This window comes from Poecilia formosa, unplaced genomic scaffold (genome assembly GCF_000485575.1).
Source record: "Poecilia formosa unplaced genomic scaffold, Poecilia_formosa-5.1.2 Scaffold77, whole genome shotgun sequence".
Taxonomy (NCBI): Eukaryota; Metazoa; Chordata; class Actinopteri; order Cyprinodontiformes; family Poeciliidae; genus Poecilia; species Poecilia formosa.
The window spans coordinates 662,649-680,665 of NW_006800016.1; the positions used below are offsets into that span (position 1 = coordinate 662,649).

The window sequence follows — 18,017 nt, forward strand, 5'->3', positions numbered from 1 at the left end:
CAAACATTTTAATGTTCTTTACTGAATTGTATGATTATATTGCAGTTTGACACAAATTATTTGAAACTGGAATTTGAACTTCTATGGGTACATTTAACGACATTGATTATTGGAAAAAAAAACAATTAGAATCTTTGTGTATATTTTTAAATAAAGAATATATTTCTAATTTTATTATTCAGATTTCTCTGTATTACCTCGACTTAATTATTTTATTGAATTAGTGCATCCACCTCTGCTATATGATAGTTGAAGCCAGAGCCCTTTAATGCTTCCAACCCCCCAATATTTTTTTCTTACCCCCCCTGCTCCCATTAGTCAGGCCAGTCCCTCCTCACAGACACACGGAGGGACTCGGCGTGTGCAGCACAACATTGTAGCGGTGACGCTCCGTTAAAGGCCTGGACCGTGCATTACCGGCGGAGTAGCCAGGACAACCTGTCGGTGTTTTCTCCTGGAAAACGGGTCGATTTTTACCGCAGAGACGCTTTATTTCGACGCAGCATGGCAGAAGCGGAGTTAGAAACCTTTACCTCAATCATGGACGCGCTAGTTCGCATCAGTGTGAGTGTGACGCTAATTTCATTAGCGATAGTAGCTACTTGTGCAGTTTAATTACATATTATTACACAGGGCGTTAATACCCTTTTAACCTGTACTTTTAGTTTACCTCTCGAACAGCTGAAAGGACCGAAAGGCTACTGCACTGACGGAATGTGGGGCATTTCTCTTTTTGACATATTTTATTGCTTTTGTATCAAACCAAACGTGAAATCGCTGGTAATTTGTCGGAAACATGGCAACACTGGCAGAACGTCTAGAAAAATCCAAACCCAGCTCCCTACTGGGTTGGTGTTTGATGGTTATAATTTGCTGAATATGTTGGCAAGTAGCATAAAAGGCTCTGGGCCGCACACAGCGAGAAGGAAGGGATGATGCACGTTGTCATAGAAACGGGAAGCTGCGCTTTGTAGCTGCAGTAGCAGAAAAAAAGGGATACAGCAGTGCCAGAGAACCTAAATTACCCATACTTGCTGTTTGTAAGCAATCTGTACATTCGATTACCAAACAATTAACAGAGATTTTAAGCCAATTTGCGGCCGGAAGATTAATTTGCATGGTGTCATTCCCATAAACTCTCAAAATTTTTTACTTTGCTCCAGAGCCAGCCCGAGGAAAACGTGAAGTAAAATTCTTAATTTTCCTTTATTCTATTCTTCCTTTCTCACATCTTACTCTGCTTTCTGTTTGTTCTTCTTTCTCCATTTTTTTCTTTCTTTACGCCCTGCCGTTTTTCTTAGTTCTGTTTTATTTATACATGTTTTTTGTTCATGTCCTTCCATCTGTCTGTCTGTCCCTCCCTCTCTTGAAATATCTGCCATAAATTAATAGCTAAGGATTACATGCTTATATACTTAGAAAGATCTGGAATTGTGGGGCTTCTGTCCTATTACATTCTCCTTTCCTATTGTAAGTGCTTGCATCCTCTACATGTCGTCCACAGCTTGTTTGTGGCTTGACTCAGTCTCTGTTAAACCAGAACCTTTTCCCAGTGAATCTTTCCCATGCTATTCTCTTTCCCTCCTTTGCCTTTCCAGTCCAACATGAAGAGCATGGAGCAGGAGTTGCATTGCCCAGTGTGCGATGAGATGGTGAAGCAGCCCATTCTGCTCCCGTGCCAGCACAGCGTGTGTCTGCTGTGTGCGGCGGAGATGCTGGTGCAGAGAGGTTATCCTCCCCCGGATCTCCCTGCGGAGCCCGTCTCACCAGCCTCCACACCCAGCGCTCGCTCTCCGCGGCAAGCACGCCGACCCGTACCCAGGACCCCTGACCACCTGGAGCGGGTCTTCAGGACAGGTACAGGAGACCATTTCTTAACGTCCGTGTTTGTGCGGTAGAGGATTTTGACTCATGTCACCTCACTCAGCATCTGAGTGAGGAGAGAGTGAAACGTTATGTAAAAAAATACAGAGATGATGATGCGTTGTGATGTTTTGGTGGCTGTTCCACTGAACGTTACACATATTTATTTATTCAACTCATGGTTTATTCATTTTAGAGAAAGGAACACGGAGACTGCAGTAAAGGATTTCCACTGTGAAAATGATCTATTCCTGTCATTCCGCAAGCTTGTTACTTGTCAGCCTCATAAACCGTCTCCCTTTCACGCTTCCTCTCTGGACGTCTGTCTTTCTCTTTCATCTCCTGTACACCTGTTTTCCCTCTCCCAGTATGTGGGACATACCCAGGGAGAAGGAGGAGGGAGGCGGCCCCTCCCCCCATGCTGTTCCCCTGTCCTTCCTGTCAGCAGGACGTGGAGCTCGGGGACAGAGGACTCACCGACTGCTTCCGTAACCTCACCCTGGAGCGCATCGTCGAGAGGTTTGCATGCACAACAGCTACAAAAACAGAACCTTGCAAAAATAATTCTTCCCTCTTTTACCTCCATCACGTTGGAGCGGCACATTTCAAGGCATCTTTGGGGTTTGATTTGGTGATAGCAAGACAATGGATAATAAATGCGAAAGGCAAATCATTTGCAGTTTTTAAGTAGATGTCGGTGGGAGCATCATTTTCTGTGATTACAGTAGAGTTGGAGACTGAAACTGTGCGTATTTTCTTCCTACAAAAATAACTTAGCAAAGTCAGATTGGATGGAGAACCTCAGATGTTTTCAAATGTGGAACTTGTTCTCAATTGGATTTAGATTTTGACTGACTGGGCGATTCTAACACACAAATATTATTGCGCAAAGCAATCCGTTGTAACTCTAGTCATATGTTGATGGTTTACCTTTTGGAAGGTGAATCTTCCCCCGATTACATTTTTTTTCTATCCCTCTGACAAGCTTACCTGTTGAGAATGACGCTGCCACTATCGGGTGTCACACCTGGTGATGCATATTTGCAATGTTTTTTTTGTTTTTTTTTCGGTTTTTTTTGCAAAAATGCATGAGTTAAAATCTAATTTTTGCAGTGTCACTCACCTCCGTGTTTTGCATGTCCTGCTAGATGCAGTGGGTCTATTTTCAGGTACAGAACTGTGAACCATGAGATTGGAATGTTGTTTTCTAATCTAACTTTGCTTTAAGACTTTTGTCTTTGACCTTTGTGCTCTGTTCCTTGGTCTTCATAATGATGTTTATGATCACTAATATTCTTCAGAATTTCTATGGGGAAAAGGTATGCAGAAGTTTGTGATTGTAATGTGGAAAAATATGTATTTTTGAAAAGCACTAAAGGTTGTTGTTTTAACCTTAAACAACATTCATAAGCAACAAGGCAGGGCGACGAGCAACCAACTAAGGCAATACTGCTGTATAAATGAGACTGGAAATCATTTGCTGGAAGGAGCTTAAATAATGAATTGCTCCTTTAGTCCTGATCAAAGGCTACGCCAAAGAGCACTTTGCAGTGAAAGCTTAAAAACTGCACTGCTCTGTGGGACAACAGACCTTAAAACTGTCAGTTCTGCTACTGTATGTGAACTTTTAGGCATAACTGTGAAGTAAAGTGTTTTTTTTTGTTGTTTTTTTTTAACACCCGTTTTATTTAATCACGGTGATCAGCTTTTAGTTAGTTTGAATGAGAAGGTCATGGAGGTCAGCCGTTGGAGACTGCAGCTGCTCACCCCTCATCAAGCCGCAAGCCGTGATGCTGCATGTTTTACTGCATTAACACGGCGAGTGCCGTCGATGGATCCAGGTCAGCTAGCTAAAATAGTGGTTTTCCAAACTGAAACGAAAGCAGGGCACTCTCTCATGAGCTCAGTCTTTCTCCAATTGTGCTGATTTTTTATTATTTTATTTTTCGTGAGTTTTTGTCATGACCTCATTGGTTTGTGTTTAGGTACAGACACACAATAAGTCTGGGCAGCGTAGCGATTATGTGTGGCTTCTGCAAGCCTCCCCAATCTCTGGAGGCCACTAAAGGCTGTGCTGACTGCAAGTCAAACTTCTGCAATGAATGTTTCAAACTCTACCATCCCTGGGGGACTCCCAGAGCTCAGCACGAACACATTCTACCCACCAACAACTTCAGACCAAAGGTTCGTCTCTTGTTTTTCTTTTTTTTTTTTTTTTTTTTTCGGTCCAGTTTCCAGTGGCTGCATTTCTCGTGTCTGATCTGCTTTTAAACCCATTTTTGGATTCTAGGTTTTAACATGCACAGAGCACGAGCAGGAGAGGCTGCAGTGGTATTGCCGTAACTGCCAGCGGTTGCTGTGCCAGCTGTGTAAGCTCCGTCGGGTCCATCACGGACACAAAGTTTTACCAATAGCACAAGCATATCAGGCCCTCAAGGTGAGTGTATTAACCTTTTTTATGGTAATTTTTTTGTGTGTGTGTGTGTTAACATCTTGTTGCCACTGTCACAAGTTTTATTTTGGTTTTTACAGGACAAGATTAGCAAGGAAGTCAACTTCATCCTGGCCAATCAGGAGACGATTCAGAGTCAGATCGCTCAGCTGGAGGCTGCCATCAAACAGATGGAGGTCTCGCTTTAGCTCACCAGCTAAATTCCTTCAGAAATGTTCTTGCTTTGTTAAAATCAACAACTGTTCAACATTAAGCCATTGTTTATACCTCCCAAAATTGTCTCTACCTTAAATTTGCTTTAGTTTATATTAATTTCCTGCCCTTTCAGCATAGGTCTTTATTCTGTCCCCATTTATTGGTAGTGTAACTCAGACGTTTTAGACAACTGGAACTGTGACAAACACGACTTAATAAGGATCGAGGTTTATTGTTGTCACCTTGCAAACTAAGCAGGACAATAAGTGATGTGGAAAAAAAAAAAAAAAAACTTTGATAGAGTGCATGGGATCATGTACTTTTATGCACAAAAGAGATCTGTTGCACTCTGCCAGAAAATAACTGAACAACGGGGCCCTCGTTAGATCTTTTTATGTGATAACGATCTAAAATATATGATCAAATCATTAATCAGAAATAAAATGAGTCCTCCATGGCTCCTCAGGACAGAATTCACATAGAAAATCGGAATCCGAACTAAAGAGAGACTCGTCGACGAGAACTCTCTCTGTCTGCTCCCATGTTGAACGATGTTACAGCAGAAGAGGAAGGCGCTAAAATGCAAATGGAAGTTATACAAATTATTAATAACGCCAGTAAGCATGGAAGTTGCTGTGTGTTTAGAAATAGTGAGCACAATGCCAGCCAGTTTTCCTTTAGATGGAGCGCTTACGTACGAAGCAGTCTATGACGGGCAGAGGCTTCTCTGATCTCGGTTAATCCTGTCCACTCACGGTGCTTTTCCCCGATCTTCTCTGCAGGCTAACAGCACCGTGGCTCTGCACCAGCTGACTCACTGCATCCGGGAGCTCGGAACAGCCGTCGCCGAGCGTCAGGGGACCCTAGCCATTGCTTTGGAGGGATCCCGGAGCAGAAGGGAGGAGGCTCTGTCCGTTCAGGTCTTTGAGAAGCAGGGGCTGATGGAGCAGGCAGGTCTGATGGCATTCACCCACGAGCTGCTCAAAGAGACAGACGCTCCCTGCTTTGTGCAAGCCGCAAGAGTAACACACAGCAGGTAGCAGGCGTTTATTTGGGCGCAGCATGAGCTCAGTGGAAGCTATTTGTTTGTTAATGTGGCTCTCTATTTCTGTTTCTTTTCTGTTTTGTCCCCTAAGGCTGATTAAAGCCATAGAAAACCTGCAGTGTTTCTCTCTTGCTGCCGACACCTCCTTTAGACACTTTCACCTTGACGCATCCAAAGAGGTCAAGCTCATCGACGGCTTGCAATTCATCCAAGGTGGGCTCTCATCTATCTTTTAAATAAATAAAAAAATAAATCATCTGCACCTAAAATTCTAATTAAAAAGGTGAAAAAGAGCAACACGATCTCGGTCGCCTTTCTCTTCTCAACAGCCCCTCTGGCTCCAGTCATCGACACTCAGAAGACGTTAGCTTACGACCAGCTGTTTTTGTGCTGGCGCCTGCCTCAGGACTCGGCCCCGGCGTGGCACTTTTCTGTCGAGTACCAGCGAAGGGCAGGCGCCACGTGGGGCGGCATCAGCTCCCCGAACTCTTCGACGCCGTGGCTGCGTCTGAATGAAGTGAAGGGGACCAGCGCCGTGGTGGACCGGGTGCAGATGGACAGCGTGTACGTTCTCAGAGTGAGGGGCTGCAACAAGGCTGGCTTTGGAGACTACAGCGAAGAGGTTTACCTCCACACGCCGCCTGCTCCAGGTCAGATGTGTGGACGGGATCTGGTGTTTGTTTCCCCCAATACTAACTTCTGCTAAGACGCTTGTTGGTTTTCTTCGTTTCTGATTTTTGCAGGTTCCAAACTTAAATCCTGATAACTGCAGTTGCATCTGTCGTTCATTCATTTTATTTTATTTTATTTTTTACTTAAAAATGAATAAAAACTGAAATCTTAGTTTAGAAAAACGTTGACATTGTATTAAACTTTGTGCAACGACCGTGCGGATTAGAGGCTGATGTGTTTTGACTCCCACAAAAATGTTGCCATGCGTCACTTATCTGACTAACGCGATATTTTCTTTTCTCTCCATCCCTTGATTTCTTCCATTCCTACTTTTTTTAGTTTCTGCACAAGGGGTTCCTTTTTTGCTCTGCATTCCAGTGTCATCCCCGTCATAACATCTCTGCTTCTGTCTCTCATGCTGCAGGTCTGTCTTGATGCACTTTCAAATATCTGTTAGTGCTTAAGAGATTTTTTTTTCTCTTAATATATTCATCACTTCAGGAAACATTTACTCCTTCATTTTATATTTTGAAACATGATACACAGAGTCAGTGTTGGCTTTATTCCTGTTGTTTTCTAGCAAAGTTTTTCTCATTTTCCAAATCAAATATGTGCTTTTCTCCTGATCTTTTTTTTTTCAGTTTCTTGTAATTAATACTTCTCATAGTTTGTCTGAAGTCCTGTAATTTCTTACTTGTTTAGCTTACTTTTCTCTTCCTTTTTACCTTCCCTTTTTTCCTGGTTCACCTTTTTTTTTTCTCCTGTCCGTCCAGTTTTGAGTTTCTCCTTGGACTCTCGTTGGGGTTTGCATGCTGACCGTTTGGCGCTAGGTAAAGGCCAGACCTATGCCCGGAGCGTGCCTGGCCTCTCCCTTCTCCAAGCCGCCGACCGCGCTCTCACCTCTTGTCACTTAACCTCTGACCTCCTTGTGGCCGACCTGGCCGTCACTCATGGCAGACACTACTGGGCGTGCTCTGTGGAGCCTGGGTCCTACTTGGTGAAGGTGAAAAAGATTGTCTCGAGTGTGATTTCATGAAAGGTTAAATGTGTGAATTGATCTTATTTTGTCAGACTATCTTTCTTCTCTGATTTTCAGGTCGGCGTTGGGCAGGAGACTAAACTACAAGAGTGGTTCCATCTCCCTCAGGACATGGCGAGCCCACGGTAAATGTTCCATTTTTACCATATCCACATCGCTGTCTGTCAAATTAAATGCATAATTTTAAAGTTGAAGGAAATCCTACAGTTTTAATGCTCTTCTTGCATATTGAAATTTGCAAAAACTATGGTGTGTATTTGTATTTAGCCTCAGTGAGTGACAAAAAACAAAACAAAAAAAAAAACAGATTTGGAGCCACTTTTTGGGCTACGCAACTTCCAGCTTTGCTCATTCTCCTTTGCTAAAATGGTTAAGGTCAGTCAGATCCAGAGGTTACCCAGAAGTTGTACTCAAATAAGAAAAATACAACTTCAATATATATTTTTATGCAAGTAAAACTAAAAAGTAGCTGTGCAAGAAATTTATTAAGGAAGAGTAAAAAAGTATTTGGTAAAATTACTACTTAATGTACTGAGTAAGTAGTACATTATATTTGACTTAATATTAATATTAAGTCAAATACTTACATTTGTCTTAATATTTTACAATAATGTCATCATTGTCCTTTTACTCCATCCATCTTTTTCATCCTGACCAAGATCCTGTCTGCTGTGTTCCTTAGTCTTCATGATGATGTCTGTTCACTATTGTTCTCTTACAACTCTCTGAGTTCTTCACAGAACACCCCAGAGAGTGTTTTATGAAGTGTACAGGATGTAGACACAATTGGACTCTTTTTTTTTTTTGTAAGCCGATCAACTCTGATCGTAATTGGTTAAGAGTAAATTAAACTTCATTCACAAATATTGAAAAAACAAAAAAAAAAAAAAATTCATTTTCTTCTGTTTCACAAATATGCTCTACTTTTCTGTTGGTCTGTCACATAAAATCTCAGTCACATTTGCTGCCCTTCTCCAGACTAAAATGAAGCATTTATGTATTTAAGTTGTCTTGGCCACTAGATGGCAGCACATATACATGCATAGTAGTTCCTTTGTCCACCCATCCTTCCATGAAAAAGTGAGTTATTGAGTGTGTAAAAGTATAAAACTTTGACATTAAAACATATAGGAACTGTAGAGGAGTAGACAGCCAAACACTCTGCTTCCTCATCTACTTTTAGCAGTTCTCAGAACCAAACTAAGGTCTCAGTTATAGTAACGTATGTGTGATGTTACCATGTTTTCTGCTTTATGTGTTTTCTGTTGTATGTTTGCGCATTATAAAAAGAGAATAACTACACTGTTCTGTATTGTAAAAGGACAAAAAAAAGTGATATTGTAGCGAAGTTTGATCAGTCTCCCAACTCTCCTTACTTCTCCCTCGCTCAACCTCCCTCGCTCAGCTGTGATCCAGACAGTGGCCATGACAGTGATGCAGAAGACGGCCAGGACTCCCCTCCCTTCTGCTTCCTCACCGTGGGCATGGGTAAGATCCTGCTCCCCAAAGGACACGTTCCCTCTCACAGCCAGAGCGAGAGCCACAGCCAGGCAGCATTGCACTCTCAAAGCAGCAACTACAGCAACAAGCCTCACTCCCACACTGCTCCCCTACCTCCACGACTCGGAGTCTGTCTGGACTGTGACAAAGGCCAGGTCGCCTTCTACGATGCCCACTCCCTGCGTGTGCTGTGGGAGGGGCACGTGGATTGCTCTGCTCCAGTTTGTCCAGCCTTTTGTTTCATAGGCGGAGGAGCGCTGCAGCTGCAAGACCTCGTGGGCAACCTGAGCATCGAGGAGCCGCCGCCACGCAGGGTAACCATTGAAACACGAGTCAAAAAATTCAAGTAGGTCAACAGTGTTTGGCTGCAAGTTGTTAAAGCCCAGTTTGTCCAACCTGTAGAGCTAAAAAACCCGAATTATTCTATCTGGTCAAATATGGTGATGTCCTGTGAGTTAACATACAGTCATCATGAGCATGAATGTCAGAAGCCCCTGCTCTAAAGTTGACACCTTGAATCATGACTGAAATTTTCAAAGAGCTGCTCAACGCTGCTTTTTTATTTTTAGCAGGGCTGGTTTTAGAATGGATAATAGTTTCCTGCACATGGTACAATAGAGCTTCAGCATTGCCTTCTCATTCTAGCCTGCAAAAAAATAAAAATAAAAAATCTATATAAATCAATAAAGCAGCAAACTTGATGACATTCATGCCCTTCATGATATGCGTTAACTTACCTTGTAACTTCCATCCCTGCAAATATATGGGAAATGGTATTTCAGTGCAATTTTTGAGGTAGACAATAAATATCTGATGTTCTCTTACCTTTACACTAAAAAAAAAAACAAAAAAACAATTTATCTCGTTTGCTTCTTGTTTCATAAACGGAAAACTATATCTAATGGACATCGTGGTTGAAGTGGTGTTAGACTATGCAGAAATCTGTTAACAGGGTGAGTCAAACCCCTTTATCACACTTTAAAACTCTCACACAGATAAACACAGCTTGCTCTCCGTTCTTTCGTCCCAGACTCAAGGGACAGCAAAAGTTGCATGCAAGTGTAACTTAGCCTCCTTATGCAGATATTTGACTGTCGCCTTGTGAAGACACCTGATATGCTGTATGTCTAATTTTCTACCTTCGTTTTTTTACGCAGCTTAAGAAATGTTCATGTGAATTCACCAGGATTAGAGGAGTGTGAATATTAGGACACTTGCCTCAGCCGGAAGCACACGTGTCAGTATCCGAAAAACCGCCCGTTTCTCTCTCCATTCTTGCATTTCGAAAGAACTTGTGAAGCTGCATAATGATGCTCACGGCTGCCTTCGTGTTTTCAGATTTCCACAGAAATCAAAAGTGAAGGAAGCTCTGAGTGAGTGACGCTCTCTTTATACCGCTTGACTTTTAAACATATGAAAATATTTTGGATTTTTGATTTTTCACAAACTTGTTGATTGTTCAGCTTGGAACTATGAGTCATTTGCACATACATAATAATGACTACATATTTAAAGTGTAATAACGAGGGGCTTAACCAGCTAAAGACTTCAGTTTTTTTTTTTTTTTTTACTTTCATCAACTAAAATATATTTGTTTTCTCTGTATTAAATTACTTATATGATTACATAAATAATCTAATGATGTGTGTTTTTTTTTTTTTTCCTGCAATATTTTAATTTTATTTTCAAACTGACTGGCTCAGACTGTACTTTAATGATCAATATGGGTGTAAGATGGATGCATGTGAGCTCTGGCTTTGACTTTGATATCCTTCATGAACCCCGTCTCCTTCCGCTGAAAGAGATACTACTCCAATAAAAATGTGTGTACAGATCGGAGCGGATTATGTGTTTATTGTACGGACGTATTGCACATCTCTCACTTTGAATAGCGTGTTGTTCTGGTTTCGAAGGTTTTATATCTGGTGTGGTCGCTTTGTGGTGCAACTTCAGCTCTCTTCATTTTTTTAATTAATTTTAGGTGTCTTTCTTTACACATACTTTTTTCTTCTTTTAGATTTACTTTTCTGATATTTTTGTCTCCCTGAACTATATTTTTTTCTTCTAAATTTTGTTTCATTACAATATTTTGTGAGTCTTGTAATAACTCTATAGCTCTGTGTCAGTGTGGTCCTTTAACATCTTGTCAGTCTACATCAGGGCTCTCAAACTGCTGTCCTTAATGACCAGAGTCCTGCAACTTTTAGGTTTGTCCCTTTTCTTATGTGCTACTCACTGCTAATATTAGCCATGTGTGCTGAAGTAGAGGGACATCTAAAATGCGCAGGTCACCGTCCGTCCAGAACTCTAGTTTGAGACCAGTGCCATAGATTTTTTATTTATTTTTTTTTATTTTCCCAATTTGCTGTATTTTGTCTCTTTCTTTGATGTATATTTCTGTTTCCCGTGTTTCTCTCGGATCCTCATGAATCTGTCCACACGTGTTCTTCTGTTTTGAATGGATTACCTGTAGTTGTATGCCAGCACAGCTCTCGAATGGCTTTAGATTGTGGCATTCAGAATTTTAAAATTGCTTCCATGTTGTTATGAGAAAAAAAACAAACAATAAAAAGACTGAAAACTGCAACACAGCCCTTTGCTTCAGCCAGCACCTTTGTGTTGCTTCTCTTAAAGGATTGATGCATTTTGTTACCACAAATATCTTAATACCCTGGATGGTATAATGCCTTGACATTCCCATACTGTTTGTACTTCCATAAACCTGTATGATCAGATGAAATTGTGCCTTAGGATGAACCAGTCTTATGGAAGTTTACAATCCTCTCCCTGATATGTCCCGGGTATAATTTTGATTTTGCGTGGGGAAAATCACAATGTTTGAGCTTCATCCACAGGTGTGCCTCCAGTTTGATTGCAAGTTTTGAAATGACATAAGTTTAGAAATCAAAGTGTTTGAACATACAGTGGTTTCAGTTTACATTCCCAATATCCTTTATTCTGAATATGAATAAAGAAGAGAAATAATTTTTAGCATCTCCCAATTTACTCAAAAAAGGGACATTTCAGTCCAAATGAATGTAAATATTTGGTTTTATCTGAGTCTCCTTCCACATACTCTGTGAGTTAAATATAATTTTTCACTGCTACGCAAATGACATTCAACTCTACCTTACCATCCTTCTTCTCTCCCACTCACTCCTCCTCCTCAGTGTTTGATTAGGATTAAGTGTTTGAATCCTCCTAAGCTTCCCCATTTAAAACGGGGGTAAAAAGTCAGGTTCTCCTCCTAGGTTCAAAGTAAACCCTTTCCAAAGCCGAAAGCTTCTTCATTAGCATCGACGTTTCCAGTGTTTCCTCCTCCTGTCATTTCAGAAGTCTGGGAATCCTGCTGAATAGCACGCAGCTCATATAAATCAAGTAACCCGGTCTGCTCACTGTCACCTACATAACATAACTCTCCTGCTGGCCGTATCTGTTTACCACATCACTTCTACCTTTCAAGAACTTGACTGGTTTCCCGTTGCACACTGCATACACCCAAAAACCATGCTACTCACTTTTAATCCGTTTCTCTCCCATATCTGTTGGTATCCTCCTGCACCAACAAGTCCTCATATCCTCTCAGGTGCTTCTCTTCCTTTCGCCACATGGTACAAGTCTTTACTTGACCTCTACAAGAGGTAACAGCTTCAGTTTCTTTTTAAACTCTCATTGACCAGACATCCATAAAAACCCCCTCCTACTTAAAAAGGGTCATACTCCAGCTTTGGCCTTTTTTTTTTTTTGGCAACCTACTGGTACAATATAAAACAGAGCCCAGCTTGCCCTTCCCATTAATTAATTTTCCTAATTAATTAACTTGCGGTTTTCAACACCTACCCAAAAACCAGAAGTCACGACATGTTTTGCTCAATCTAGCTGAAGGGTGAACTATTCGCTTCTGTATAAAATCTTCCTATGGTGATCGACTGTAAACAAAACGGGTTTAGTGCGACACACTTTTGTTTACATGTCATGGAAAAGAAAAGTTGTATCCAAGAGAAAAAGCCTTTCCAGGCTGCGTGCAAGGACAAGCCTCCCCTTGATCACACGAACGCGCCAGAAGCTGTTGGAGCAGATAAAAGGGCCACTGGGTTCAAATTTAATCTGCTTGTTTTGCACAGTAGCAGGAAACTCATCAAGACACCTGAAACCTCCAGCAGAAGAGAGAGAGATTTGGTGAGACAGCTCTGTGGTTCCGCTTTGCAGCACTGAATGAGGCGGGGAGAGCCAGTAGGACTGGTAGTGAGGACAATTGTTTGAACAGACTGTCAAAGTATCAGAAAGGCACATTCTACAAAGGCACGATCACATTAGGTAACACCAAAATGATTCACAGTCACGAAAGGTTTTACGGACACAGACCAAAGAATTAAATTCAAGAGCGTGAAACGTGGGAACCAGTACGGCCAGTAGGGGGAAGCATTGTTTCTGATTTGCGGACAACATGGAGTTCTTCCTCTAGGAGAAAAACGCAACAGGTCCATCCAGGCTCACCTGGTCTGGTTACAAATCTGTGTTGGCAGGTCTAATCTACGACGTAAAACAACTTTTGAACTTACGTTGATGTAGTATGTGTTTTTAATTACTTCAAGTTAGGAAAATATAAAAAAACTTCTACTTTATTTTTGTGTAACCTCCCCAAATAAACGTTACCGCAAAAGATGAAATCTCAACATCTTTGCCGTGTTGACAGTGTGATCTGCACTTATTAGCGTAACTCTGAGAAAAACTCAACTTTTTACTTGAGCACATTTATGAAATGGAAGAAAAATCCTCAATAGGAAATAAATGGTTTTATCAAAATAACATAAAACAAACCGATTGGTGCCTCAGTTTTTGTACAATCCACTTTTTTCTAATCAAGCAACTCTTAGTTTCCCCCTATAAGTTTCAAACATTAGATTACTGTTTGGAAACTGGGACCTAAAGAAGGCTGATTTTCTCTTTCTCTGTCCTAGATTTCAAAAACTCTACCTTGCTAGTCTAAGACTTGCAGGGTCTTTGGAAAAGGCCCACAGCATCATAAATCCTCCACCGTGTTTCATATATGAAAGTGAGTGAGGGAATTGGACCTCTCTGTCACATTACATAAGCACCACAGGAAATAAAAAGTAATAGATAACTAAATGTTAGAGTTATTAAAAGCTCCTAGATGATTAAACAAAAACTCTGGTTCATAAATTGTTCAGTTAAGTGTAGAGACGCTGATTTTATTGATTTTATTTTTATTATTTTATTATTTTAATAAATCTGATGAAATTACAGGGTTCTTTATATTTTCTTTATATTTATTTTTTTGGACCTGAATTCTTCAACAACACTAAAATCAGATTAATTAATGACCGTTTGTGTGGGCCCCCCTCACACGTGACTGTTTAACAGGAATTTCCCGCTAAGGTAAGCTCTTTAAAGAAAACATCAGTGACTCACACTTATGACAGCTCTGCTGATCAGAATATGAGGGGAAACAAAGTAATTTCCAGGATGTAGAGATAAAAAGCCGGTTTTACAATATCTGAAGAAAATGGTTGACTCAAAGTTCCATCAATAATATTTGTTTATTTATATATATAAAAAAAACTAAAAGCCCTCCGAACAGCTGTTACTCCTGCCTGCCCTCAGCACCTCAACAGCTATAAATTTTTAATTTCTCTATGCACACACATGGACACGTGCAACAGACACACACACACGCACACGCACACACACACCTACACACACACACACCCACACATACACACACACCCTTTACTAACACACCAGTACCTCTACAAGCTCCAACAGGTGCGGACTCTTGACAAAACGTGGAAAGTTGGTGGAACTGTTGGACGGAACGCGTTGCTTCCTCTGCCTCAAAAACTTGCTTTTTTTTTTTTTTTGGAATCATTGCTATGAATCTTACATGCACTTTAATTCCACCTGCTCTCATGAAAAACATGTTCAAAGACACACACACACATGCAAACACGCGCACATGGGTCAAAGACAAGTGTTTGTGGTGGATGGATGCCAAACAGGAAGGCGAGCTCAGACAAGACGAACGTCCCCCGGGGTTGGCGTGGGTATTTACTTATTGGTTGTGTGTCATTTTTAGACTGAAGAATACATTAACTTGATAAAGTCATTAAAGGTTGGCTTGCCACTTCAATGCACACTTAGTAGTTTTTTTTTCTGTTAAAAAGAAAGCAAAAAACAACTAAGATTTTCATAAACACTAAGATTTCTGTAGCTTGTAGTCATATAATGATGCTTTTCTAACGTGTGACTCTGCTTTTATTGGATTCCCTGCTGTCAAGCCCATGTGTGTGATTCTCACACATGTATAGCTGGTAAAACAGAAGGATACCTGACAGCTGATGAATACCCAAAGTGAAATGTGTACATTCATCCCTGCCAGCAGAGTTTTTGCTCCATAGACTCTTCTGACAGCCTAACGACTAGCTGTCCACGTATCACTCCACTCGCTGCTTCAGCTGCAAGAAGCCAGACGGGGGAGGAGGAGGAGGAATAAGGAGATGGAAGCAAAACAATCTGGAAGACTGACAGCTCTCGGCAAACCACAGCCAAGCCCTGCAGATAGATAGACTGGAGCTTCTCTCTGTTAATCTTTTTTTTTTCTCCACTTTGGCAGCAGTTGGTTGTAGAGCAAAGGTCTTCTAACGGCAGCTGGCAAAAGCGAAGTACCTGAAGAGTCAAATTTTTCTATGTGACTGCATGTGTGCAGGGCAGAAAAAGAAAGGTGGCTTTGTTTCCAACCTCTGATGCATGCACTAAGTCCTCAAGACAAAACCCCGACATTGGACAACCTGTGAACTCTGAGGAGAAAATGATTATCGTAAAATCCAAAGGTTCCCGAAATGCTTTGCCATAAGTATACATCAAGCACCAACTGCATAAAAAACAGGAAGTGTGTGCAGATACATGGGCACTAAAAAAAAAAAAAAAAAAAGTGAGAGGGAGTTGAACATTGATGGAACTTGTTCTGTTTGAGAGAGCAGTCTGATTATATCAAAGGAGCCTGAAGTGATTTTCTGCTTTTATTGGTAAAAAGAAACATTTTTGCTCCTACATCTAAAACCTTGAGTTGTTGAATCTGGCAGTTCTTATTTTCACTGTAGATCTGAAGGTACAAAACATGAAGGTTACAGCTCCTCGCATGTTGTCGGTTATCAAAATTCTTCAGAAAATGCATCCTGAAAAAAATTACAGATCAGACTTGTTTGTGGTTGTAATGTCACAAAATCTGAAAAAGAAAAAAAAAAAAAAAAAATCAAGTTAAAACTAAGCTTTTTAAGGCACTACTATAAACGACTGATCAGTTCAGGTAGGAACAACATGCGTCTGTTACACAAGATAAAAACAGAGGTTCTCAAACTTTTTATATTCAGCCCCATGCTAGGAAATAAGTTTTCAAATGTAATAAGAGACATTAAAAATAACGGTAAAAAAAAAAAAAAAAAAAAACTTTTTCTTACAAGAAAACTCTTTGGTACCTGCTTCTTTGCTGCTCCAGCACTTCAGCTGAACCTTTTGAAAAGTTTCTTACTGTTTTGCATTTTTGTCGTTTGCCAGTCCTGCAGAGACTTTACCGAGATTGCGCAAAAAAAAAAAAAAGCCACTATTGTTCCCTCTTCATGGTGTTCTGGTTCAGTCTCCACAGTGGTTTCCTTTCAACATTTTTGCAGCCAAGACCACAATGTGCTTAACACATCATTTATTCTCTCTCTGTGCTTCAACTTGACATCACACTTGGATCAACTTGATACCTTTTGTTGCATCATTGAAGCAAACAAACAAAAAAAAAAAATCCACAGCATGGCTTCATTACTAATAATTGTTTACAAAAAACAATTATTCCCACTGCTAAATTAATAATAACATAATCAATAACAATAATTATTTTGCTATAATTAAAAAAATAGCAGTAGACGTCCTTGTTATTGTGCTTTATAATAGTCCTTGATGCCACTCTGCACTTTTTAGAATAACAAGGTTATGTTAGCTGGACGATTTGTCAGGTTTTCTGTCTGAGCAGACAGCCTGCAGCTTTCTCCTTCATGGACATCCAGCTGATCGCTTGACAGCTAAACAGTTTATTTTTGCAGCTAGACTTAATTTGTCTGTCTTGCAGGACGAAGCAGAAGGATGTTTGACCAGTACAGTGCAGCAACAGGTGACGGAGGGGGAAGCTTCGTTTTGAGTCGATGATTGTTCAAATGTATCATTTTTCATATCAGAATTTCTGAGTCCTGACACAAAACATGAAAATATAACAAAAACATTTCGGGGGAAAAAAAAAAAGATAAAACGTCCAAAGCTTTTCACAAAACAAGAACTACAAAGCAAAGAAACATCACCAGACTTTAACCATTCAGAAATTACAGTATAAAAGCAAACAAAACATAATCTACAAACAACAAAGCATTTGATGAAGCCCATCAGCGCAAGGTGAAACTCAAGGACGTTGCAAAGTATTTTTTGAAAACAACAGAACACAAGTTGCATTTGAAAGTTACACTACTACTACTACTACTACTACTACAAAAAAATCTAAAAATAACATAAAAAACTTTCTTTTCCAGTCTTAAGCAATTCTTTTGAGCAAGTTCCATGTATTTACTATTTTTTTGAACCTCTGCACTACATCAGATAAGAGATTACAAGACTCACAAAAAGACAAAACACAGTGAGGTGCGATAAGGGAGAAGAAGGAACAATAACTGACCATGGGAACGATAAAGACAAACAAATTGAGGGTCGAGGACGACATGGGCTGCAGGGGAGGGCCTGCAGGAAAACTGTGGGGGGGTGGGGAGTGGAGCTCGTTCCTTTTTATCCCCTGTTCACTTGAAAACAGCAGCTGGGACAGGTGTGCTTTTACTGATGTGCACACGCTGCTGGCTGCTTCCCTGCGAGCTTTCTGTGAGCGTGTGTGTTTTATATGCTGAGTTTGCACACTGTCTGAAAGCAGACTGAAATGTTAGCCGAGGCTCTGCTGTGCGTAATTACGGTGGAAACAAAACCCATAGATCAGAGTTTGTCCATAAGGTTATAAATAGGCATGTGAATGCACACTTGGTGTCAGTGAAGGGAGCCTGGGGAAGTTTCTCTGAGACACAACATACAGTGCAGATAAAGGCTGTGTGATACATTTAAAGGGATCTGTGCAGCTAGATGGACTGCGTGTGTGTGTGTGTGTGTGCGTGTGTGTGTGTGTGTGTGTGTGTGTGTGTGTGTGTGTGTGTGTG

At 40.7% G+C, this 18,017-nt stretch overlaps 1 protein-coding gene across 3 annotated transcripts; it reads left to right on the top strand.

Annotated features, from left to right (window-relative positions):
* Nucleotides 1-318: 318 nt before the first annotated feature.
* On the top strand, nucleotides 319-11,357 carry trim46a (tripartite motif containing 46a). 3 transcript variants are annotated; one of them, XM_007556095.2, is made up of 12 exons: nucleotides 321-564; nucleotides 1,599-1,857; nucleotides 2,232-2,382; nucleotides 3,849-4,047; nucleotides 4,154-4,300; nucleotides 4,396-4,491; nucleotides 5,293-5,546; nucleotides 5,647-5,768; nucleotides 5,885-6,205; nucleotides 7,001-7,230; nucleotides 7,324-7,391; nucleotides 8,672-11,357. In XM_007556095.2, exons 1-12 carry the CDS (start codon nucleotides 505-507, stop codon nucleotides 9,114-9,116), a joined length of 2,352 nt encoding a protein of 783 aa, XP_007556157.1. In that variant the 5' UTR covers nucleotides 321-504; the 3' UTR covers nucleotides 9,117-11,357. The 3 variants fall into 3 exon arrangements, with proteins under 3 accessions (XP_016528905.1, XP_016528904.1, XP_007556157.1); XM_016673419.1 differs by lacking the exons at nucleotides 7,324-7,391; nucleotides 8,672-11,357 and adding an exon at nucleotides 6,567-6,651 and having other exon boundaries at nucleotides 319-564; nucleotides 7,001-7,090; XM_016673418.1 differs by lacking the exons at nucleotides 7,324-7,391; nucleotides 8,672-11,357 and having other exon boundaries at nucleotides 319-564; nucleotides 6,567-7,018.
* Nucleotides 11,358-18,017: the final 6,660 nt, after the last annotated feature.

Coding starts and splice junctions, on each gene's coding strand:
- trim46a (XM_007556095.2), top strand. CDS start 505: ATGGCAGAAGCGGAGTTAGAAACCTTTACCTCAATCATGGACGCGCTA. Junction 1,858..2,231: donor GGAGCGGGTCTTCAGGACAG/GTACAGGAGACC, acceptor TCCCTCTCCCAG/TATGTGGGACATACCCAGGG. Junction 6,206..7,000: donor CCACACGCCGCCTGCTCCAG/GTCAGATGTGTG, acceptor CTGTCCGTCCAG/TTTTGAGTTTCTCCTTGGAC.